Source organism: Spermophilus citellus, assembly GCF_964194105.1.
Source record: "Spermophilus citellus genome assembly, chromosome: 9".
NCBI classification, from domain to species: domain Eukaryota; kingdom Metazoa; phylum Chordata; class Mammalia; order Rodentia; family Sciuridae; genus Spermophilus; species Spermophilus citellus.
This window is the reverse complement of record NC_138191.1, coordinates 115,718,519-115,743,578: the sequence shown is the minus strand read 5'-3', so window position 1 is coordinate 115,743,578 and position 25,060 is coordinate 115,718,519. Positions and strand designations below refer to the sequence as shown.

Sequence of the window (25,060 nt, the reverse complement as noted above, 5' to 3'; positions counted from 1 at the left end):
GAGCCTGCACCGGCAGAGAGGCTGGAGTGTACGCGGCATCGCTGTTGGGAGGTGGGATTAATTCTGAGAGGGGGTGGGGGATGAGATCGAGAGTAGTAGGCAGGAGTGGGGGCGGGCTCTATAAAGTGGAGGTGGGCAGGGGGTGTGTCTAACCCTCCTAAGACCTCGGGACTGAAGGAATGGGCGCTCCCCGTTCCCCGAAGAGACCCTAGTTCGGTTGGATCTGGAGTTGAGGCGAGGAAGCAGGGAGGGTGCCTAGCGAACCGCCCAGGATCCGGATTCCGCCCTCGGAGCGACGTGCAGCCCAGCGCCCAGGTAGGGATGAGGGAAGAAGGTGGTGGCGTGGCCAAGGATTGTCCCCTGCTTGGGAAAGAGGGCTCTCGGCACTGACCCGCTCCTCCATTCAGGCTCCCTGAGTCGAGATGCTGAGATGGGGACCCCGGTTCTCCTCCCCTGGAGGGGTGCTCCCTCGAGAGCTGGAGCAGGGCGGTGGGGGCGTCCCCCTCCCTCTCGGGGCGGGGGCGGAGCCTAGCGCACCGCTCCCCCTACCCGGGGCTGGAGGGGACCCCCCAGGGGAGGGGCTCGGGGCGAGCGCTGCGGGGCGTCTCCCTCGCAGTCCCGCCCGCCCCTCCGGCCGCCTCTGCCGCCGCGCGCCGCAGCAGCGCCGCCTTCCCTGCGCAGTCGGTGTCTCGGCGTCGCTGGGTGAGTGGGGGCGCTCCGGCCGGGCCCCGGGGATGCGGGGAGGGATCCCCGTAGTTAGGGGCCACGTCCAGGGCTCCCCAACCCCGCGACTCTCCGTGCCTCCTGGGATTCTTCCCACCTGGAGCGCGGAAAGCGGCGATCCCCGGGAAACACGCGGCGCTCTCCAGGGTCCTGACCGCCGAGCGGCCAGCCCCGAGGAGTAGGGTTTCGGTCGCCCCGGAGCGCCCCCTCCAGGAGGGGTCACGAGCGCGTGTGCTGTAAGGATTGAGACGTGGTCCGAGGGCCAGAGCGGCGGGGAGGTTTGTAGAGGGGACCCAGGGTGGGTTTCTCAGGTCGAGCTGCAAGGTTCTTCCCATTTGGGGAATTGGGGGTGTTTGCGGGGACAACGGAATCTTCTTCCAACTGGGAGAGGCAGCTTTGAGGGTGTCAGGGAAGAGGGGGCACTGAAGGAGCTCTCCTGCCCAGCGCATCTTTATGCCCCCGCCTGGGTGACCCAGTTCCTTGGACCTTCAGGAGGGGAGTAAGGGACACATTCCCCTGCTCAGCCCTGCGCATTTCCTCAGTCCCTTCCCACACACTTGTTTTGGGGGTCCTCAGCTTGGGGCAGAAAAGACTGATATAGAAAGGAGGGGCTACCAACTTACAGAAACATACATGTGACACGCTGCTGAAGAGACACACAGGTCTCCCTAAATGGCCACACAGGCACATTCGCTTCACATTGTGACAGGTGCATACCTGGTCACATGCACATATAATGCACATGCACAGACATGGACGGAAACACACCAGGAGATAAATGCATGCAGAACCCAGGGCACACATCATGCATGAGCACATGTATTCTCACACATGCACCGCCCACATGTGCACAGAGCTTTGTGCATTCGAACACACAAGGAACCTCCCTCACCCTGTCTCACTCTCATCCCCAAGCTCAGAGGGAGGGGGGTCACCTGCACACATCCCTGTCCTGAACTGTCTGGCTGTCTCCTCTCCATTGCCTTCAGCCTCACCCTCAAGCCCCTGCCCCCAGGAGATTAAAGGTGAATGCTGGGGGAGGTTGGATGGGCCAGGGGTTTCCCAGGAAAGGAGCCCCCGTGGGAAGGGCTGCAGCTCCATCTCCTGGGACCTGGCAGCATCCCTGGGAAAATAAAGAAAAATAACAAGGGTGCCTGAAGGTCCCACGTGCAGCTGGCCATGTGAGAGGTGCTGGCATTCGAGTTGACATGTGATGGCATGTGTGAGACATGTGGGGTCGTGGGCTGGTGTGTTGATGCACAGGGCATAGGAGTTGTGCATGGTGCTGGGTGTCAGTGCATGCGAGTGTGGAGCAGAGGGAATGCTGTGTGTGGAGGCATGATGACCACGGGTGGTGTGGGCTGGTATGTGAGTGGCATGGGCCCCAGGGGGTGGTGAGCCGTGTAGCAGAAGATGTGTCAGTGCACATTTACTTGCATATTATTGTGCACACTTTGGTGACATCTAGGTAATACAAATCATTTTTATTTATCTAACACTTATGTAGCACCTGTCTATGCAGGCATGGTTTTAAGTGTTTTCCGTGCATTAACTAATTTAATCCCCTCCAACAATCCCAGGAGGTAAATGCTTACCCCCACTTTACTTGAGGCAGAGAGTTTAAGGAATTGACCCAGTCACATAGCTGGTAAGAGGCAGAGTTGGGATTCAAACCCAGGTGATCTGAGTTGGAGACCAGATGAACACCTATCCTGTGCTGCCTCTTACAGGCACACCTGTAGAAGAGAGCAGAGGGCCGTGATTGGGCTCCAGGTGTAATTTTTTGATGGGAAGTCATGTGGGAGGCAAAGAGCTGGCAGAGGCTAGGAGGAAGGACCAGAGGTCCTTCTGCACCTCCCTGGGCAAGTCTAAGAGTTGGATCTATCGTGTCATGGCTGTGTGACATGAAACAGGTGACCTCCCTTCAATGAACCTGCCTTCTCATCTGAAAAATGGGGCAAATTCTGACTTCCCTTCAGGAGGGTGAAAAGATGTGCACTCTTGAAGGCACCAAGAAGGGTCTGTGTCAATATGAGCCCCCTTTCCTTCCTCCCTCTCCAGCTCTGTTCCTAGAGAAGTGTAAGGTCTAGGGAAACAGTGTGGAGCATGTCACAGAGGCCACAAGCCTGGATGCAGGCTGTGTGACCTTGGGCCAGTTCCTCTCTCTCGTTGGGTCGAAGGAGGGGTTGAGGTGGCTGGTGTCTGGGGGCCCTTCTGGAATGGTTACAGGTGACCAGGAGGTCCTGACCATTCTTCTCTGCCCCTTGACCCCCTTGGGGACCCAGGTGGGACTTGGCTCTTTGGCCATGGGCAAGCAGAACAGCAAGCTGCGGCCAGAGATGCTGCAGGACCTGCGGGAGAACACGGAGTTCTCAGAGCTGGAGCTGCAGGAGTGGTACAAGGGCTTCCTCAAGGACTGCCCCACAGGCATCCTCAACGTGGACGAATTCAAGAAGATCTATGCCAACTTCTTTCCCTATGGCGACGCCTCCAAGTTCGCGGAGCACGTCTTCCGTACCTTCGACACCAACAGCGATGGCACCATCGACTTCCGGGAGTTCATCATTGCTCTGAGCGTGACCTCGAGGGGCCGCCTGGAGCAGAAGCTCATGTGGGCCTTCAGCATGTACGACCTGGATGGTAACGGCTACATCAGTCGGGAGGAGATGCTGGAGATCGTGCAGGTGGGCCCGGGCCGAGAATGCCAGGCCAGGTGGCATGCCCTGGCCACCCCTTCCTAGCTCCTCAACAGAGCTGGTAGGCAAGTGGTGACAGGTGCTATTCTTACGACCCCATTGATGGAATTCTCTCGTAGGAAATAATGAATTGCTGATTTAAAGAAACACTGAGAAAACTCCCAAGTCCACTGGGCCCAGATTCACCAATTAATATTTTGCTTCATTTTTATATGAATGCAATATTTTCTTGTTTTGAATGCTGACCCTTACCCGTAGGTAAAGGATGTATTTCCTAAGAATAAGGATATTCTCTTACATAACCCATAATATGATTATCCAAGTCAGGACATTTAATATAGAAACGATGCTATTATCTAATTGACAGACCATATTCCAATTTTGCCAACTGTCTTCATAATGTTCTCTGTAGCATTTTTTTTTTTTTTTTTTTTTTTTTTTTTTGCCCTGGTCTAGGAAGATGCCTTGCATTTGGTTGTCTCTTTAGTCGCCTGTTGTCTGGAATAGTTCCTTAGCCTTTCTTTGTGTTTCATGACTTGACATTTCTGTAGAGTACAGGCCAGTTGTATTTTATTGATCCTCATTTACTCAGGGAGGAAACATGCTTAGAGAGGTCAAGGCACTTTCTGGAGGCCACACAGCCTGAGGGGGCACCTGACTCCAACAGTCACATTCTAACTGGATACTTGGCCATTTTCCAACTAATTGATAGAGGGACCACCAAGGGCACAGTACTTGGACCTCTTTTCCTTCCTCCTAGCTTCTGCCCCCTTTTTGCCTCCCACATGACTTCCCACTAAAAAATACACCTGTAGCCCAATCATGGCCCTCTGCTGTCTTCTACAGGTGTGCCTGTAGTGTGTCCTCGGTGGTACTGTGAGGTGCTTATACCCATATGCTGAGTGCATCCTTACTATACTCCCATGAGGCTCCGAGAGGTAGAGTGCTTTGCCTGAAGTCCCACAGTACATAAATGAAGTCAAGCTCAGCTGTCCACTACTCAGAGCTGCCCTTTGTGTGGGATCTGGGCTCCTAGCCAGGAGATCTGGCTTCCGGTTCTGGAGTCGGCCTTAACTCTTAGGTCGCTCATTTGTAAAATGGGCATGGTGATGCTGACCTCAGAAGATTTAGGGATCTGATATGAGAGCCTTTCTGAGTACAAATTTAAGTGTGTTATGTGTTAGCTCATCCATGTCGGCACCCACTCCCTTAGCCCAGCACTGAAGGTGGTCAGGGCCTGTTCTGTTTTACCTATCCAGTTCCTTGCTCACTTCCCCCAGCTTTCTCCATCTGTAAAAGGTGTGTTGGGGGGTATTAAGCCCCCGCTTCCCAGGCTCTGGCAGGGATAAATTGGGATGGTGGTTCTAGCACAGGGTGCTGCATATATTCAGTACTCAGTAAATGTTAGTGACTGTCGATCATTTTTTTTTTTTTTTTGGATCTGCATATCTTCTTCTCTAGTCAAAATGGCCTTTTTAACATCTCTGAGATGCCTGGAGTAATGCTGTGGCACAGACTTGCACAAGCCATTATCCCCTTCCCTTCAGCATCTCTGAACACTCTCCCTTTGGGTCCCTCAGCTCTGTGAACCATTCTCCCTCCCAACTCATCTGCCCACTCATTGGCTTCTCTTGCTATGGGTCTGGCTCTGTGCTCTCTAGCTGGAGCAGAGTGGCTGCCTCGGGAGGTGTTGCTGTCCAGTGGAGACCTAGTTCTTCCATGTCCCCAGCTCCTGGGCCAGTTTCTGTGTGGTGGAGTTCCTGATGGAAGGATCACAGTAGACAGGGCAGTGGAGAATCACTCAGGGATCAGCTGGAAACCAGCCAATCCAGAGGGATTCGTGTTCTGCTTAATGTGGTCACGCCAGCCTGTGCTGGTAAATCTGAGTCCTGCTGGAGCTAATGCCACTTGTACATTAGAACTTTCTGGCTGGCCTCTGCTTTCTAGGCCCTGGCTTCCTTTATAGCGGCTCAGAGGCCCCAGACAGGGGTGCAGACAGAGATCTAGAAACCCTGGTGCCTGATTAATGACAAATAGGCTCCAGTGAAACTATGAGCAGCAACTCCAATTCATTAGGAGACCCAGGAGGAGGGCCGTCACAAAGGGAGTGGTTACTCTCTAAGACACTGCTTAGTCCTCCTCAGGATTCAGCCTGGTGCCAGATGATGGGCATGATGGGAGGGAAGAGACTGTTCCTCTGGAGGGATCCCACTCTGGTGGGAGAGATCAATGTGTACATCACCCGGATCAGTGTAGTGACAGGAGTATAAAAGTGACATTTAGGATCCCAGGGGACTGAGCTACAGGGGAAAACCTGGCAACACGGTGGATGAATGATGACTATCATGCAAGCTGCTATTTGGTGACCACTGACTCTAGCCAGCCACTCTTCTGATTGTTCTATCTCATTTAATCCACTAGGCAATCCTAATGAGGGAGATAAAATTAATCCCATTTTACAAATGGAAACTGAGGGTCACAGAGGTTAAGCCCTTGTCCAAGGCTACACGGCAAATAAGTAGCCACTTCCGAGTTGATATTACTTCAAAGCCCTGCTGCTGGTCACCATCCCAGACTGTCCAAGTATCCACCCAGCAGCTAAGAGGTGGCAGGCTCAAGTCAATTGGTCTCTGCCATCCATTCCCTTCTCGAGCCTTGGTTTCTCTTCTGGAAAAGGGAGATGATGATTCCTGTCTTTCAGGGCTATTGAGAAGTCTAGGAATAATGCATGTAAGGGACTTGGCATGTAGTGGTTGCCTAATAAATGGTAGCTAGTATGTTGCTCAAGGCAGAGTCCGAATATGCTGGGGAATCTCGGAGGCTCAGGGATGTTCAGCTGGGAGCTGTGGTGGAGTTACCCTTCTAGAGAGGTCGGCAGCAGGCAGGCTGTGAAGTGTCTTGAATGCCAAAGGCCAAATAGTTTGGACTTGGAAAAAAGGCAGTGGGAGGTGTTGATGGTCTCTAAACAGGGGAGTGCCAGCCAGGTGTCAGGCACTGCATTAGGTCCAGAGGATCTGGGTACTAACTAGATGCTGGTGGTCCTTATCTGTACGGAGGGAATTAGGAACAACCCAACAAAGGTACAGTTACTTCCCGAGAAGTGTCCTCAAAGGAAAAAGCCCAGGAGGCTCTGGGACGCTTATGCCCCAACTCAGCCTGGGTCAGAGAAGGACTCGCTAAGAAAGCATCGTATAATCTGAGCCCTAAGGAGTGGGAGGCAGCAGAAGGAGGGCAGGGCAGCAACTAGGAGCAGGGTGCACCGAGGTCTTGGAGAGAGGCCTGTGTGTGTGAGGGAACGGAGGGGGTGGTCTGGGGAATGAGGACATGGTAGTGTAGATTTGTGTTTGGAAAGAGCTTTCAGAGGCAATGTGGGGTCAGACACCAGGGAAAGAGGCCAGAAAAGCAGCGTGGAGGTAGACGCTGAACCTGAAGCTGAACCTGAGGGGAAGTTTATGGGATGGGAGAAGAAGGGGGGCTTATGGGAGGAGGTGTCAATCTAGAAGATTGAGGCGACCAGCGGGTGCTTGAGCTCTGGGTCGCAGGAACCCAGCCCATGCCACAGGCTGCGCACTCTGTGCTCTGTACATTGAGCACAAAAACCCTCCTTCGCTTCGCCTCGGGAGCTCCTGCACGTGGCAGCTGCCACCCTCGGCCCAGCAGAGCTCAGGCTGTCCCTGCCTGTTGGCAGATGCTCATTTGCATTCATTTGCATAACCTTCTCCGCCCCTCTGGGCCCCAGCTGCCTCAACGCAGTCCTGCGCCCCCTGCGGGCCACAGACTGCAACGCAGCCCACTGCCACCCCCAGGGTCCCGGGTCCGCTTCCCGCTGCTGGGTGCTGGTGGTTCCTGAGCCGTCCCGCTAACCTTGTACTTACCCCCAAACCTGCGCCCAGGCACTGCCGCCTAAGCCCTCTAGCCCCTCGCCCTCTGGGCCTTCAGGTTCTCTAATATCTCTCCTGACTCCTTGCACCCCTCAATTCTTGGTGCTCTCTCGGAGCTTTCGGGCTGCGGTGTCTTTGTTCGTGCGGCTCCCGGTGCCAGCAATTCCTTTCCCACCTAGCCCTCCAAGGGAGTTCGGCAGTGCCCGCTCCCATAGCCCTCTCTTCCGGAAGATTCCTAGATCTTCCTTCCCCAAATCCCGAGCGCCCCAGTCTCGGTGACCCCTCTCCAGCCCGCGCGGCCGGTGGGAGCGAGCGGGGGCTGTGTCTGCGGTGGCGGCCCCGCAGCTCTTCTCACTCCCCGCCTCTCCCCCGCCCCCAGGCCATCTATAAAATGGTTTCGTCCGTGATGAAGATGCCGGAGGACGAATCGACCCCGGAAAAGAGGACTGAGAAAATCTTCCGCCAAATGGACACAAACAACGACGGTGAGGGGCGGAGCGGGGCGGGTGGACGGGGCGGGCGGGCGGCGCTCCCTGCTTCCCTCCCTCGCGCCACCTCCCCTCGCTTGCCGCAGCCTTCTCCCCCTCACAGCTCCCCTCGCCCCGCAGGCAAGCTGTCCCTGGAGGAATTCATCCGCGGGGCCAAAAGCGACCCGTCCATCGTGCGCCTCCTGCAGTGCGACCCCAGCAGCGCCTCCCAGTTCTGAGCGACAGGAGCCAGGCCCCTCTCCTCCCTGCCTTCACCGGCCCCATCCCGGCTCTCAGCTTCCTCTCCTTTGTGTCTATCCAGGCTGGGGGCCAGACTGGGGACTCCCACCCCGGGTCTGCACTGTGGGGGGCCCCTGGAAAAGGGAAGCCTGCAAGTAAGGGCCCAAGTAAGCAAGCCCTTAGCATTCCACCGTCCAAGAAATAGCTCCCTTTGGTGATGACAGAGATACCTTCTCCGGCTTGGTCTGCTCCTCCGAATCAGCCCGCCCTTAGCCAGACAGCCCCACCATCTCCCACCCTCCATGTCTCTGAGGCCAGGCCCTTCCAGACCTGGGAAGTGCTCCCCCTCTGGTAGGTCTCAGACTGGGTAGAGTTGGGGGTCAAGTCCAGATGAGGAGCCTATTAGTTTGGAGGGAAGAGAAGGATTCCAGGGTTGTTGAGGGTTCAGGGTTGTGGGGGTTTGAGGAAGAAGATTCTTTAAGTTGCTCTGCCCTGCAGGAGGGCCCCAACCCTTCCTGCCCAGTTCTTGGAGGCCGTGATAGGGACTCAACACCTCCCAGGATTCCAGCTGCAGCTGTGGTCCCATAAACCCTGGCTACATTTGAGCTCTTGGATGGACACAGCTAGACACACAGACCACAGATCTACCCCTCTGTATCCCCCCCCCCCCGCCACGGGCAGAGTCCTTCCACCGTGTCCTGCGTGGGAAAGAAGCGCAGGCCCCCTGGCTGAGCCCCTGTCCCCTCCTGCATGCAGCCATATGGAGCATCTCTGTTCTTTTTAATAACTTCAGAATAAAGTCTTGTTTCAGTGCAATGGGCTGGGTGGCCGGGGCAGGAGGTGAAAGCCCCCTCCCAGGTCCCCAAGGGCCCACTGAGCCCTCTTGGGTGGGCTCTGGGAATCCTGGAGTCATCTGGGCCTTGATGGTCATCTGGGCACTGGCCACAGTTCAGGCTTCGTTGCAGGCCCCCAGTGACTGGGACTCCAGCGAGGCATCTGCTCTCAGAGGGTCAAGGGCACAGAGCTGGTGCAGCTCAGCAGGTCATGGCCCTCCATGGACTCTGGACTCTCCTGCATCTGTGGAGACACAGGTCACTGGTGGGCCTACTGGGTCAAGGCTGGGGTTCCCTCCTCTAGGACACCCTAGGGATGGAGGAGGGAGGGTGGGGCAGATCTCTGGAGGGCAAAGGAGCATCATCATCCCATGCAAGAGCAAGGATAGACCCCTGGAGCATCCCCTACTCAAGCCCAAATGCCCCTTAGCCTGCCTCAACATTTGTCCTGAGCCCTGGGAGAGCCAGATGTCGTCAGTTGTGTGACTTAGTAGGAGATCTGGCCTCTCTGAGCCTTTAAACCTCTCTCTTTGGAGAGACCCCATACAGAGGAGTGGGACACACCAGCCTGGACTTCCTAGCAGGAACTCCAGGAAAATATGGGAAGTCAGGAGTATGGAGGGGACTTACCATGTGGTGGCTGCTTTTCCCCCACCAGGGCCTCAGTTCCAGCAACTGGTGGGCCAGCTGGGTGCAGCGCACAGCAAACACACTTTCCGCTACACAGAACACCAGTGAGATGCCCCAGAGGCACAGGCTAGAGCTCTGCAGGGCACAGGGGACAGAGATGGCCGGATGTGTGCCAAGACCCATTCCCACCCCTGTCAAGGGCCTGGGTGCCCCCATCCCAGGCTCAGGCACTCACGTAAATGCGGGTGGGGTCGAAGGGACAGTCGGGTGTGAGTGCCAGTAGTTCAGGGCTCCCAAAAGTGCAGGCAGCCAGCAGGGCCCGGCCCTGGGTGGCAAAGGTCACGGCGATCGAGGCCAAGAGGCCAAGGGCACAGATCAAAGAGAGAAGAGCACAGGCCACACTCGAGCTAAACATTGTCCAGCGCTGGATGGGGGAGGCCACTGGTCAGTGGACATCAGGCTTGGCCTCCCTGGGCAGCTCTGGCCTCCATGATGGTCAGGCACACCCCCTACCCTACAGCCCCATCCCAGGAGGCGCCACATACCAGGGGGGTGCTGGGGAGGTAGCGGGACAACACGATGGCTGCAATGCCGGAGGTGATGACCTGGTGGGGGGGGGTTCAAGTCAGTTCTGACCCTGTGCTGGAGGACAGCAGGGGGAGTCAGGACTGTTCTTGGATAAAGATGCCACCAATGTCACCAAAGATGCTCTCCAAACCTCCACCTCCTTGTCTTGTGCTTAGCTTTGCCCTCACTGCCTCTATCTGCAGAGCCATTTCCTCCTTGTCTAGCCCTGGAGTGATCACACCCTGCCTATAGCCTTCCATGACTCCCCACTGCCTCACATGTGAGGAGGCATGCCCAGGAGTATGCACGACACAGGATACCTGTGACGTAATTCCCTGAAATGGAACAGATTTGGAAGAAACTAAGTAACTCAATTGGCAAGGAATTAAAACCAAAATTATATATTGAAACAAACCAGGACACTTTATGGCATAAAATTCAAAATCCCTAATAGTATTTGAAATTATTTCAGGGTCTCAGTGACCTGGCCCCAGCTCTCAGCTCCTCAGCCCCACCCTGAGCCACTGTCCTCCCTCATCGCCCAGGATGTGGACACCGACATGAAGGCTCCTGATGCTCACAAAACACCCTCCCTGCTCCCCACACTGTGCAGATCCTTCCCTGTGCAGGCTTGCCAACCACCCTCTGTCTCAAGACAGGACAACCTATGCACTGTCCACCCCGACAGCTGCCCTCTGGATCTTTGGGGCTCCATTCAGTCAATCTTCCTCCTTCTGTTCACTCAGTGTAATGGCAGAGTACCATGAGTATTCAGCAATGGCTTTCATTCATTGTGCAACCAGAACTAAGTGCCTCAACCTCTGTGCTAAGCCCCACTCTCAGGATGAGCTCACAGAAAGGGCACTGGCTTTGGTATCAGAACCACCAAGGTTCATATTCAGTTTGGCATCTTTGTATCAGCAGGAGGGGTGAATCTTGGTCTTGGTCTCCTCCTCTGTAAAATGGAGATGATAACGGCCCATGTTGCTGGATTGGTGAGGATTAACTGAGGAAATGAGGGCAAAGGAGAGGTGGCCCTGCCCAGAGCCCATTCCTGGGCCCATTACCTCCCCACTCTGCCTTCCTCACAATAATTTAATCCCAAGAACTCTGGCCACATTTGCATAGCCCAGCCTGTCCCACTTGATGGAGCCCTTCTGATTTGCTTGGGCCTTGTCTACTAGGTGTGGAGGCCAGCAGGCTGCCTGAGCTTTATTTTCAGACAGAGACAGGTTTAGTGAGGTCCCGGCCAGGAGTGGCAGGGATGAGCTCCCACAGGATGTGTAAATGTTCCTCCAAGGTCGCAGGTGCCTCTGCTGACAGGCCAAGAAGAGCTCTATAAATCTGAGAATACCAGGCCACTTCATTTGTATATTCATCAAACAGGGGCTGTCACTGAGTCATAACAGGGCTACCCTTTATTGAGCAGTTGCTATAAACCAGGTCTAATGATAAACTCCTGCCAGCCTGGTTTTCTCAGGGTCTCCAGAACAGATCGTAGACATGCCCACCTCCACGTCTTTGCATGTGTCTTTCCATTCTGTACAGGGAATGCCATCCTGCTTCCTTTCCTACTTGCCAGCCCCAGGCAGGCCACACACCTAGGTTATGTATTGAATTTCATCTGTAAACTCCTACATATCCAACAAAACCCTTCTGTGAAGTCCTCCTGGATCCTCCCAAACTGCTCTGATATTACTTTATTCTGTCCAAGGGTAATTTGAATATTTCTTGGTGGTAATAACAATTCTAGTTCATAGTGGTGCACACTTACCATGTGCTGGGCACATTATACGAAGCGCTTTCTGGGAACGATCTTATTCAAAACTCACCAGGACCCTGTGAGGAGGACACTTTTACCACCCCCATTTTATAGATGAGAAATCCAAGGCAAAGAGAGTTTGAGTGACTTGGTAAATGGCATACTATGCTGGGGCTACCTGCTTATCCCTGCAAGCTGTGGTGGGGACTTATCAAAGACCTTGCAAGCCCCTCCCTCCCACCAGTCACCCTCCCGGCCTGGTCGTACCACAATGGCAGAGGTGACTGAGAGGATGTTGACCACGCAGTACTGAAGAGCCACAGCATCCCGGGGGGCAGCGACATAGCGCAGCACTGTGCCGTGCAGCACAGCGGCGATGATGAAGCTGACGTGGCCCAGCACCACCAGCACCAGGCCTGTCTTCATTAGCACCTTCCGGAAGTCATCCACGCTCAGGCCACCTGTGGGGGACAGAGACATGGGTGAGACTTACTCTGCTAGGCAGAGGGGTAAACCTAACCCTGGAGTGATGGACACTGGGTCCTAAATCTATTTCTGGATGACTCGGAGGCAGTACCTTGACATTTCTGAGCCTCAGTTTCCTCCTCTGTAATAGGGGTTCATGATTCATTTGTGAGTCCTGGGACTGTAAGGCTGGAAAAGCACCCAGGGGGCACTTATTAAAGGAGAGTTATCCTTGTTAGCACTCTAGGTCATGAGCAGCAGGGCTCAAGCTCACATCTCTAACTCCAGCTCCCTAACCCTTCCATTGACATCCTATCCACTGTGCCAGGCCCTGGGCTACCACGGTGAGCTCGACAGTCATTGTCCAGGTTCCATGGAGCCCATGGGCCATCGGCAGGGATCAGGCCCTGCTCGGTATTCAGTTTGGTAGACAGTAGGTACTCAACACAATTGCTGAACTGAACTGCCTAGAGTCAAGTGACTGGGGCAAATAACTAAAGCCCCTAAATTTCCATTTCCCCATCTGTAAAATGGGAAGAAGAACCCTGGTATCTCAGTGCAGGAGATACATGAGATAGATGGAAAGTGGGTCAAACTCTGGGGCTCTGGGAAAAGCAAGCTCTTGGCGCAGAGTAGCACTAGGCAGGGCTGTGGGGGAGGTGGGACCAAATGTAAATTCTCTTTGGCCATGTGGCTGCTGCTCCTATCATCACATCCCAGGAACAGGAAGCCCACTCCTCAGACAGCTTAGGCTATTCTAGAGGTGCTCTCTGCAATGTCCTCCTTGGCTCCTGACGCTGCCCTAAAGGACACACATAAAGTTGGTTCCCTGGTCCTGCCAGTCTCCTCTGTGAGACTGGAAGACTATGATCAGTTCCCAGAACTAAACAGCCCCTTCCTTTAGCTGCTCCTAATGGGATCTGACTTTGAGACCCTTCCTAAACCTCAGTCTCCCCATCTGTGTGACAAAGAGGGTTGATCATATTTCACATATGGGAGTTCTGCAACCATATTTTAAAAAAGAGAAAAAGAAGAAAGGAAAAAGCAACCACTAGGCTGGCTGTGCTTGGGATCCTGTGCAAAGAGGCAATCTCCACCAGGGAACAGGGAGGCAGGGGCCATTCAGTCACAGACTCCTGTGACCGAGCATGGGCGCCTCCCCTCTGTTGGCTCCAGATTTCCCAAGTATAAGACAAAGAGGTGGTCTAGCTGGCCTCTGAGACCCCTGGAGCCTGTAGAGTCCTCTAGGGCTGGAGCAGGTCTAGGAAGTAAAGAACCGATGATGGACTGGCTGGGCACCGTGGAACTGGAATGACCTGGTGAAGAAGAATGGCCAGCCAAACAGAAAGGGGCATGGCAGCTTCACTGTGGGGGCCTGCTCCACCTCACCCCATCCACCCACCTGCCTACCTGGCAGCCCAGACACCACGCAGCTCAGGGCTGCACTCAATAACAACAGCATCCCAGGACCAAGACTTTGGTTAAACAAGAGGCACAGTGCCAGCCCGGGACTGGGCCTGGAACCCTGGATTGAGAGTCTCAGGGCAGTTCCTGGCTTTATTTCCAAGTTACCATTCTGGGAGCATTTAGCAATGTGATAGTCCACAGTGCTAAACACTTCACTCTTGGAGCTAAGTTTATCTTCATAGAAGGCTAGGAGGTGGGTGCTACTGGCCTATTTTACAGATGAGGCAAAAAAGAGGCTCACAAGGTGTCCTGTGGGGACTCCCCAGGACTGCCTAAGAGCAGCATCGCAGTGCCCAGGGAGGGGGGGGGAGGGGCACACAGTCCTCTCCTCTGTGATGATGGTTTGTCACACTGTTCCCTCCAAGCGTGGTGGGGGACAGAAGGGTATAGAAGTGAGAGCCCAGGGCCCTGCTTTCCCTCTCTCTGGTCTCTCCAGCGTATTTTCTGCCACCAGGGTGTCCTGTGAGCATTCATGCCACTCAGAAAGGAAAATGGTGTCAAGGGGCCCGAGGTGCTTCGGGCCACATTAAGACACACCCGGCAGCCCTCCTTCCTCCATCTCGCTGAAACTGAAGCCCTGAAAGAAAAGTAACGTGCCCACGCCGCCAAGTGAGTTAGAGGCGGAGCGGTGGGCCTGGCCCGGTTCGGCTCTCCCTACAGAGCCCCACCCCACAGCAGGGTCTGGGCCTCTCGCGCCCACCCGGCGCCGCTCACCCAGGCGCAGACACATGTCGCTCCAGCGCGGGTCGTCGCGGCCGGCGTCAGCGGGGATCCAGAAGCTGCCGGCAGCCGGGGCGCTCGGCTCCCATCCTCTCCGCCGCCGCCGGTGCGCGCTGCGGAGCCGTGCCGCGCCCACTTCCCGCCCGAGCCGCGCTCCGTCCCCCGGCGGCCTCCCTTCCCTGCACCCCCAGCCGCCTGGGCGCGCTCGCACCAGCCGGTCCGACCGGCTCCGCAGCTTCGGCCGCGCGGCTGAGTCACCGCCCCGCCCCGCCCTGCGGCGACCCCATGCCCCTGCGCTCAGCCGGAGCCTCCGCGGTGATGCCCCCTTGACGGAGGGACACTGAGACTCAGAGGGGCAGCTATAGCCCCTGCCAGGGCGTGAGTGGTGTCAGCTATGGTTATGGTGCCCCGATGGGCACCTGGACGGAAAAAGCGCCCGGGGGAAGGCTGGGAATGGGGAGGGTGGTGAAAGAGAGCAGCCTAGGGGACCGGAGTCCGTCCCTGGCCTGCTGTGTGACCTCAGGCAAATGACTTTTCCTGCCTGGGACCTACTTTTACCAGATGAAGAACAGCCATGTTCTTTGAGTCTAGTCTTTCGCGCTGAGCAAGGTGCTTTCCTCATCTGTCTTCAGGTTCCTGTGCCCTCCTTCAAAAGTCAGGGATGATAATTCCTGTCCCTTGAGGTTGTCTGAAACAAAATGAGATACAAAATTAAGAAAATGTCTTAGAAACTCCCTAGAGTGTCTTTGTGAACAAAGCACAGATCTGACAGGATACATATTAGAAGCTTTACTAATCCTGGTTGTGGGTTACTGAGCCCCTTTAATGTGCCAGCATGGATGGAGGGGTCCTTGTGCTATTCTCAGACTCCCTGTTAGTCAGGTGATTCCCTTCCTTTGGGTTCAGAGGGCTAATCACTCACCCTAGGCCACCTGGCCAGGATTCCCATCCAGGTCTCCAGAGCCCAAGTTCTCCAAAGTGGCAGTACTGTGGCTGCCTATGTGGACTCCCTAGGTCTTTGAGGCAGACCTCTGGAGGCACTTGCTGACACCTGATGGCATCTATTCCCTGCCTGTGACCCCACCCACTGGTCAGTGGCCTTGATGGCAGGGGCTATCCCGATGTCTTAGGTGTTCCTTTTCTGTACACCTGTAGTGTCACTTACTGTGCACCGAGTGTGTCACCTGGGTCAGTGCAGGGAGCTTCTGGAGTTTGGGAAACACACGAACACCAAAGGGGGGAGGGGAGCCATTTTTCCTGGGGAAACCCGCTTGAGAATCATCAGATCACTGCCACCATCAGGCCAGGCTAGGAGCCCCTCAGTACATGGGCTTCCAGGTCATCTGTCTGGAACAATGTTATGAACAGTGCAGCTGTTCCTAACAGCAAGGAACTACCAAAGTGCCAACCAAGGGAGGGGGAAAGGGGAGGATTTTGCTTTTTTATTTCACACTTGGTGGTGTTGGAATCTTACAATGAATAATCGTTCATATGCTGCTTTTGTTTTTTTTAAGAAAATGGGCCCTTGGGCTGGGATTGTGGCTTAGAGGTAGAGTGCTTGCCTGGCATGCATGAGGCACTGGATTTGATCCTCAGCATCCCATAAAAATAAAATAAAGGTATGTGTCCACCTACAACTAATAAATAAATAAATATTTAAATATATGTTTATCTATTTATTTTTTAAAAATGGGCCCTTTATGGGCTGGGGATGTGGCTCAAGCGGTAGCATGCTGGACTGGCATGCGTGCGTCCCGGGTTCGATCCTCAGCACCACATACAAACAAAGATGTTGTGTCTGCCGAAAACTAAAAAATAAATATTAAAAAAAATTCTCTCTCTCTCTTAAAAAAAAATGGGCCCTTTACTCTCACCACCCTGCCACCACTCAACCAACAGCTTTCTGATGGCAAACTCCACCTCCCCAGGGTCACTGCAAAGCTGGTGTCACACCTCAGGTATACACATGCAGGTGGCTTCTCTATCAGTGTTGGACAATCCCCTTGACGTTGAGCCCATCTGGACACATTGAGTGCTTTTGCCTCCAGAAGCACAGATAATGGTTCTCTCTTTGTATACCTAGAGTGTTAAAAACAAAACAAAAAACAACAACAACACCCCCATTTTATCCATGAGAAAATGGAGACCCAGAAAAGTGAATAACTTTTCCAGGATAATATGACATATATCAATGATAGAGCTGAGACCTGAATCCAGGCCTGATCTTGAAGCAGGTCCTAACTTCTGAGGGTATGTTGGAAATGCAGAGAGCCTCCAAAACTGTGCCTATTCTATGGGGCCTCTAAAGAGGAAGAACTGTTTCACCTGATTCTCTCCAAAACATCATTTCCCGGCCATCAGCCAACCTCAGAGTCTGAAGTTATTGCCATTTCTTTTCCTTATTGCCAGGTGGTCAAAGTCCATCAGTCCCTGCCACCCGTGGCCCTTGCCTCTGCCCCACCTGTCCATGCACTGGCCTGGGCCAGAGCTCTAGTTCCTTATTCTCCACCAACTTACTGTGGCATTCTGGTCATTCCCTGCTCTTCCCCACCTCAGTTCTCCTAACTGTCCATTGGGGATAACGATTTGCCTTTCGGGCTTTCTGGGTTTCAGGGGCATTCATAACTTGAGCGATGTGAAAGTGGGTTGAAACCCAGCCAGAGAAACACAAGTAGCACTCCTCTCTCTTCCTGGAACATTTAACGACCAGGTGTGGCCCAGTGTACTTAAATTGGAGGCTGGGTCTTTCCAGGTGTGGCCTTCCCAGTGGAGCTGTGCTGGAGAGGTGGGTTCAGGCTGTCAGTCTGTGTACAACCCCTCCTCACTTTAAAAAGTTCCCCACCTCATTTTAAGAACCCTTTCCCCATGTAAGTAAAATCATCTCATAACCACACCATGTTCTATTTCATGCATGTATGTACATGTACATGAAACTAAATTCAACTAACCCTGCTTGTCCAAGATAAGAGGGGGTGGTTATCTCTCTAAACTAATTATTTATTTATTATTGGTGGCAGGGACTGAACCCCAGGGCACTTACCACTGAGCCACATCCCTAGCCCCTTTTAATATATAGAGAGGGTCTTGCTGAGTTGCTCCAGGCCTCACTAAGTTGCTGAGGCTGGCGTTGAACTCATGATCCTCTTGCCTCAGCTTCCTGAGCTGCTGGGATTATAGGTGTGTGCCATTGTGCCTGGGTTAAACTAATTTTTTAAAATATTTATTTTTTAGTTGTAGTTGGACACAATACTTTTATTTTGTTTATTTATTTTTATGTGGTGCTGAGGATCGAACCCAGGGCCTCACACATGCTAGGCAAGTGCTCTACTGCTGAGCCACACCCCCAGCCTTTAAACTAATTTTTTAAACTAATATGTTTACAATCACAAGTTGTGGACAGTGTGAATTGGGGCATTTGTTATGTTGGTTTTCTTTCTTTTACATTTCTAAAAAACAAACAAGAAAGACTCACTATAGATAACTTGGTGGCAAAACTCAGGAAAGTGTAAAGAAGAAATCAGAGTTACCCATATCCTTTATCCCACCATGGATAACCACCACTCACTTTTTTTTTAATACTTATTTTTTAGTTTTTGGTGGACACATCTTTATTTTATTTTTATGTGGTGCTGAGGATTGAACCCAGTGCCCCGGGCATGCCAGGTGAGCACACTACCGCTTGAGCCACATCCCCAGCCCCCACCACTCACTTTTTGGAGGGTTTTTGGTTTGGTTTGGTTTTTCCTATGTGTATATATCATTTATCACTTTTTCCTCCTCCAAGATTCCTGCCACCTGGTTCTACTCTCACCCTCTTCATCATCTTCATCTTTGTGGCCTTCCTTCATCCATTCAGGATTTGGATTTTTGTCCTAATGTCCTGCTCATCCACGTGAATGACCCTTTAGTATCCTGCTTGACCTCCCAGTGGCCTTCCTCATGACTGCAGCTGTCCTCTCCAGGGCCACACCTTGAACACCTCCCTGAGGTTCCAACCTCAATCAAGGCACAGAGGCCTCTGGCAGGCTGCCCACATTCTGACTCCCACTGCCTCATCCCCAACTTCCAGAGGCCACTGGCCATTTCTGTCTTCTTCAAGTCAGTTTAGTGCCCTCCTGGCCTCTGTAGCATCAAGCCTAAACCAAAAGTGGAGTGTCTGAAGGCCAGGTCAGGTGGCCTAGTGAGATGTCTTGGGCCAGGATGATGGCGGGGGAGATAGAGGAGGGGAAATTTGAAATGTGATTTCATGTCAAAATCTGAAAAGCGCTGCTCCAACCCTCACCTCCTTACTCCTCTCAGTGGCTCCCCCAGCTCCACAAGGCCCCACTCTGTCCCTCCTCCTCTAACTTTCTTCTGAGTCCCTCCATCAGCCCATAACAGTCTCGAGTCTCTCTATCCTAAAAAGTACAACCGCCCCTTGGCCCTCTTTGCATTTCTAGTTACTGCTTTGTCATCTCCTCTCCCTGACGCCTCGGAACTTCTGGAATGAGTTAGCCTTACTTGCTGCCTCCACTTTCCCAGCTCCTAATTCCTCCTTCATCCACAGAAAGTGACCTCAGTCCTCTGGGGAAGAGCCCTTGCTGTGGTCACAGTGGACTTCTAACCTTGCTGAATCCAGTGCAGGCACTGGGTCCTTAACTCATTATTATTAGCCACCCCCTGTGCCTCCTGCCTTCTTTCCAGGGTTTGTTCCTGCATCCCTGGGGGCTTCCTTCTCAGTCTCCTTTGTGAATTTTTGTCATCAGCCCTGAGAGAAATCGGCCCTGGGGGAGAGAGAGAAAAAGAGACCCTAAGTTGATAGAGACCCAAATCTACAAGGATGACCAGTCATGCTTGTCCCTTTAGTTAGATGAACAAAACCTCCAGCATATGCTTGTAACAGATCAACTAGAACAAAAACATAATTAATTTAAATGTCATCAGACTTACACAATGTGCCTACAAATGATTTATGGGTAGACTGCTTAACCAAAGAGAAACATTCTGAACCCCAAACATCAACCGATTATCATGGAATTTGGTTTTCAAAAGAGCTTGCCTGGGAACATGCACGTTTCTTTCCAGGAAAATCATAGACATAATTAGAGAGCTCAATGTCTTCTCTGAGTGGCGAGAGGTGCCCACAACTCTGCCTTTGGAGTGTGTGTACCTTTTCTGTCCTTTAGTAAATCTTTGCTTGTGTCTTGCTTTTGACATGTCCTGGAATACTTTTCAGTGGTGAAAGTTGAGAAGCCATACAGGCAGAGGTGAGGTCTCATTCTCTTCCTTGGAGGGACCTCCTTGGTCGCCATTTCAGTAGCAGCTCAACCTTTGAATATGTTTTTCTTTGCGTCCTTTCTGCTTTCTTTATTATTCCCATTGGTTGGTTCATGGGTTTCCTTTTTATATGACTTTCCAATCACTGAACCCACACTAGGCAGCTCCCCCAAGCATCTGGACCCAAATAGCCAATCACCTTGCTGCCCCACGCAGGTGGGTCACTCCACACAGCATCTCACAGTCACCTCGAGCTCAGTATGTATCAACTGGTCCATTTTATCATTTTCCCCAAACAGAACTGCCTCAGTTGGTGGCATCACCATACAAACAAGACAAAAGCCTGGGAGTCATTCTTTTCTGTTTCTGCATGAAGGCAATCACCAAGTCCTGCCAGTTTACATTATAAATACTCCTCTAATAAGGGCCTTCCTCTTTTCCTCTGTTACTATTGCCCTGTTCACATGGCATCTGTTGGCCCCTAAACATTTTTCCAAACTACTGAGCAATCTTTCTAGAGCATAAATCAGATCATGTCATTCTTTTGCTTAAAACCAGTAACATTAAAGAAATTAAAGAAGACTTAAATAAATGGAAAGACATCCAAAGCTCATGGATTAGAAGACTAAATATGATTAGGATGGCCATTCTCCCCAAATTTATCTACAGGTTCAATATAATCCCTATCAAAATCCAACCTGGGGCTGAGAGTGGCTAGTTCAGTGGTAGAGCACTTGCCTAGCATATGCAAGGCCCTGAGTTCAGTCCCAGCACCAAATAAATAAATAAATCCAACCTGCCTTTTTTTTTTTTGCAGAAATTGATAAACTTATCCTAAAATTTATATGAAATGCAAAAGATTCAAAATAGCCAAAACAATCTTGGGGATAGAAAACCAAATTGGAGGATTCACACATCCCAATTTCAATTTACTCCAAAGTAAATTGTACAAGGTAATCAAGACAATGTGGCAGTGGAATAAGGGTAGCCATAGACATGAACAGAGTAGAATTGAGAGTCCAGAAATAAACAAGAAATAAGTGTGTGTATGTGCGTGCGTGCGTGCGTGCGTGTGTGTGTGTGTATGTTATATTTGATTGGGGATATATTTTATATATATATGTGTGTGTGTATATATATATATAAAGACACACACACATACACACACACACACACACATAAATTTCAACAAAGGTGCCAAGATGAATCAAGGGAAGAGTCTTTCAACAAGTGGAGCATGAACAATTGTGTTTCCATGCCAAGCTTGCCAGTGAACCACGTCCTCTCCTGAGAAGGCTTGCTGCTGGCAGGTCGGGGCCTACAAGAGTGAGGACGGGAGTGGAGCCCCTGGGGACAGAAGGCGGGTCCTCCCACGCCATCTTGGAAGGAGTGAGATGTGCTGGTTTCTTGTCCATACACCATCGGTCCTTGCAGGGACTTGGAAAAGTGATGACTCACTTTGAGGATGAGAAAACTGGTTGGTTTTTGTTTCGGTAATAAAAATTGAATCCAGGGATGATCTTCCATTGAACTAGATTCCCAGTCCTTTTATTTTTATTTGACAGGTTCTCACTAAATTACTAGGGCTGATCTCAAACTTGTGATCCTCCTGCCTGGGCAGCTTAGTGAGATCCTGTCTTAAAAAATAAAAAGGGCTGGGCTGGGGATATAGCTCAGTTGGTAGAGTGCTTGCCTCACATGCAAAAGGCCCTGGGTTCAATCCCCAGAACCACAAATAAATAAGTAGATAGATAGATAGATAAAATAAAAAGGGCTGGGGATAGAGCTTAGTGGTAGTAGCGCACCCCTGGTTAAATCCCCAGTACTGAAACAAAAGAAAGGAAGGGAAAAGAAAAAAGAAAGTGAAAAGACACCCTACAGGAGGGAAGAGATGTTTGCAAATCCAGTATCTAGCAAGGATCTAGTGTCCAGAACACTCCAACTCAACAGCAAAAAGATAAACAAACCAATTAAAACCAGACAGAGCAGGTTGGGTGGTGCTCACCTGTAGTCCCAGCTGCTTGGGAGGCTGAGGCTGGGGGCTGGCAGCCCAGGAGTTCAGACCAGCCTGAGCAACCCAGCAAGACCCTGCCTGTGCTGTGCATTGCGGTGGGGGGAGTAGCTCTTGCTTCTGTGACCCCATGCACTTCAGATTTTCCTCCTACTTCTGTAACCATTATTTCTTGATCTCTTCAGATGGTTTCTTAAGAAATGGACTTGAGATACCTAAGTTAAGTGTCAATGACCCATTTTTAAGGTTAATACTTTGACCTTTATTGAGACCAGCCTTGGTCCAATTATTATCATCAATAACTGGATTACTTCTGAGACCTTGCACTTCAGTACCCCGCTCCCTGACACCAATCTCTTATCTTTTTGCAATGGGAGGGATTGAATGGCAGGGAGGGAGAGGCTTGTGAGTGCTAAGCACAAACTCTGCCACTGAGCTATACCTCAACTCCAGCTCCTGTCTTTCCATCTCACTTTAATACCATCTCAACAATTCGACTTTTTGAGATCTCCATTTTGTTAACCATTCATGGTGGCATACTTGAGAATTTGGTCAACAGTCAAAGCCCTCTCTTCTTTGTTTGTAACCTCTTTCTCAGGGATTTCAATCGGCCCCTTGGCTTTGTACTGCCAATGCATCAGGAACTATCTCTCTATCTGTACCATATACATGTCATCTATATACACACATACACATATATGTATGTATATATAAACATGTACATATATATGTATAAACAGATTATTGAGCATTTGAAATGTGGCTAGTATGACTCAGAAATGGACTTATTTAATTAATCAAAATTAAATAGCCAAATGCCGTGGCGCACATTTGTAATCCCAGTGGCTCAGGATGCTGAGGCAGGAGGAACATGAGTTCAAAGCCAGCCTCAGCAACTTAGCAAGGCCCTGTCTCTAAATAAAATATTAAAAAGGGCTGGGATGTGACTCAGTGGCTAAGTTCTCCTGGGTTTAATCCCTCGTACCGAAAAAATAATAATAATAAATATTAAATAGTTATAGGGAGGGTAGATACCATACTGAACAGTGGAGGTAAATTACTCCCAATCTCTATTCAGTTACCCTGTTTTATTTTCTCCAAGGCATTTTCTTTAGGTGAAATAATCGTATTCATTTATTAATTTTCTGCTTCTAACTGTAAGAATTTTGGTTCTATGAAAACAGAAACCTTAAGAAACTTGTTTTTAATTCATCACTCAATACTCAGTGCCTAGAAGAGCATCAGAGAAACAGTAGGCACTTAATAAATACTAACTGATGAATAAAGCATTACATGAGTGTTTCTCAGCATGTGATCTCTGAATGCTTGCTGGTCCTCAGGACCTTTTCAGAGGGTCTGTGAAGTCAAATTTATGCTCTTTATTCCCCCAAATTATTTGCATAATACTACTAAGATCTTGTCATATATATATGTGTGTGTGTGTGTGTGTGTGTGTGTGTGTGTATTGATATACATATATAATTTATTTTAGTTGTTGATGGACCTTTATTTTATTCATTTACTTATCTGTGGTGCTGAGACTTGAACTCAGTGCCTCACACATGCTAGGCAAGTGCTCTACCACTGAGTCACAACCCAGTCCCTTTTCTTGTCTTTTTGATGTTGAAAAAGAAATGGTGGATATAAGTGTTGGTCACTTAACAAAGAACAAAGCAGCACCCTAAGCCATGCTGGTAGTTGTATTCTTCTCTGCCATGTGCTCATGGCAAAAGAGAGAATGATATTAGTTCCATTTAAGAATGATTCCAGGCAGCTTGGGAGGCTGAGGCAGGAGGATCAAGAGTTCAAAGCCAGCCTCAGCAAAAGTGAGGCGCCAAGTAACTCAGTGAGACCTTGTCTCTAAAGAAAATACAAAATAGGGCTGGGGATATGGCTCAGTGGTAGGGTCTCTCTGAGTTCAATCTCCAGCAAAAAAAAAAAAAAAAGAAAGAAAGAAAGAAAAAAAGAAAAAAATTCTATGAAACAGCAAAGATTTTTAATTTCATTAAATCTCTAACCTTAAGTATACCTGTTTTATCTTTTTTCCTTTTCTTTCCTCTCTTTCTTCTTTCTTTTGTTTCAGTGGTTGGGTTAATTCCAGGGCCTCATATCTTAGGCAAGGACGAGCTATATCCCCAGCCCCAAGTATACTTGCTATATATATTTCTTTTTCTTTTCCCTCTTTTCTTTTCTTTCTTTCTTTATTTTTCTTTTCTTTCTTTCTTTCTTTTTTTTTTTTTTGAGACAGTCTAGCCATTTTTTCCAAGCTGGCCTCAAACTCCTAGACTCAGGTGATCCTTCTCCATTAGCCTCCCAAGTAGCTAGGACTACAGTCTGTGCCACTGTGCCAACATATTTTAATTTTTTTTTCTGTTTCAGTACTGGGGATTAAACCCAGAGGCACTCTACCACTGAGCCACATCTCCAGCCCTTTTTATTTTTTCTTTTGAAAAAGGGTCTTACTAAGTTGCCTATGATGACCTCAAACTTGCAGCCCTCCTGCCTCATCCTCCCAAGGAACTGGAATTGCAGTCATGCACCCCACACCCAGCTCTTTTAAATATTTTTTTAAATATTTTTTTTAGTTGCAGATGGACACACTACTTTTATTTTATTTGTTTATTTTTATGTGGTCCAGGGATTGAACTCAGTGCCTCAGGCATACTAGGCAAGTGCTCTATCACTGAGCCACAACCTCAGTTCTGTCTTTCAAATATTGTGACAGAGTAGAAAGGGTTCTTCTGCATACCTATGTGCCATAGTTGCCTCAAGGAAAAGTCCCTGGGCAGCTGTTAGAGTTTCAAGCTAAATTAGACACTTTGCTCATGGAACATAATTTCTAGTTGAAAGAAGGATGGAAAAACATACTATGGTTGTACAAATGCAGATATTTTGTACACATTTTTTTGTGGGGGATAAAGGGGGTTGAATTCAGGGGCATTTGACCATTAAGCCACATTCCCAGCCCTATTCTGTATTTTATTTAGAGACAGGGTCTTACTGAGCTACTTAGTGCCTTACTTTTCCTATGGCTGATTTTGAACTTGCAATCTTCCTGCCTCAGCTTCCTAAGCCACTGGGATTACAGGTGTATGCCATTGTGCTTGGTGCAAACATTTTTGATGACATGAGCAAAGTAAGTCTATTACTTCAAGAGGAAAAATGTCAATATTTTCTGCTAAAAGCTATTGAATGAAAATTAAAATTTTGGAAAATTTGTATCCATCACCATGACTTTGAAAGTTTCCCGCTACTTAAAAACTTTCCGACACTATCAGATTTAATAAATGTGATTTTTTCTGTTGCATTATGAAATGTGTCAGCACTTGTAAAAATTTGCAT

General features: G+C 50.4%; 2 protein-coding genes across 3 annotated transcripts; one reads left to right on the top strand and one right to left on the bottom strand.

Moving 5' to 3' along the window:
* Positions 1–3,021: 3,021 nt before the first annotated feature.
* HPCA (hippocalcin) lies at positions 3,022–8,048 on the top strand. Its single transcript, XM_081307851.1, has 3 exons — positions 3,022–3,407; positions 7,680–7,785; positions 7,909–8,048. The coding sequence occupies exons 1-3, from the start codon at positions 3,030–3,032 to the stop codon at positions 8,004–8,006; spliced, it is 582 nt and encodes a 193-aa protein (XP_081163977.1). The 5' UTR covers positions 3,022–3,029; the 3' UTR covers positions 8,007–8,048.
* An 818-nt stretch (positions 8,049–8,866) lies between these two features.
* Positions 8,867–14,616, bottom strand: TMEM54 (transmembrane protein 54). Of its 2 annotated transcripts, XM_081307819.1 has the most exons (7): positions 14,446–14,616; positions 14,269–14,308; positions 12,067–12,260; positions 10,016–10,075; positions 9,706–9,894; positions 9,471–9,605; positions 8,867–9,084 (listed from the first exon to the last, which is right to left on the bottom strand). In XM_081307819.1, exons 2-7 carry the CDS (start codon positions 14,288–14,290, stop codon positions 9,010–9,012), a joined length of 675 nt encoding a protein of 224 aa, XP_081163945.1. In that variant the 5' UTR covers positions 14,291–14,308; positions 14,446–14,616; the 3' UTR covers positions 8,867–9,009. The 2 variants fall into 2 exon arrangements, with proteins under 2 accessions (XP_081163945.1, XP_081163946.1); XM_081307820.1 differs by lacking the exon at positions 14,269–14,308.
* Positions 14,617–25,060: the final 10,444 nt, after the last annotated feature.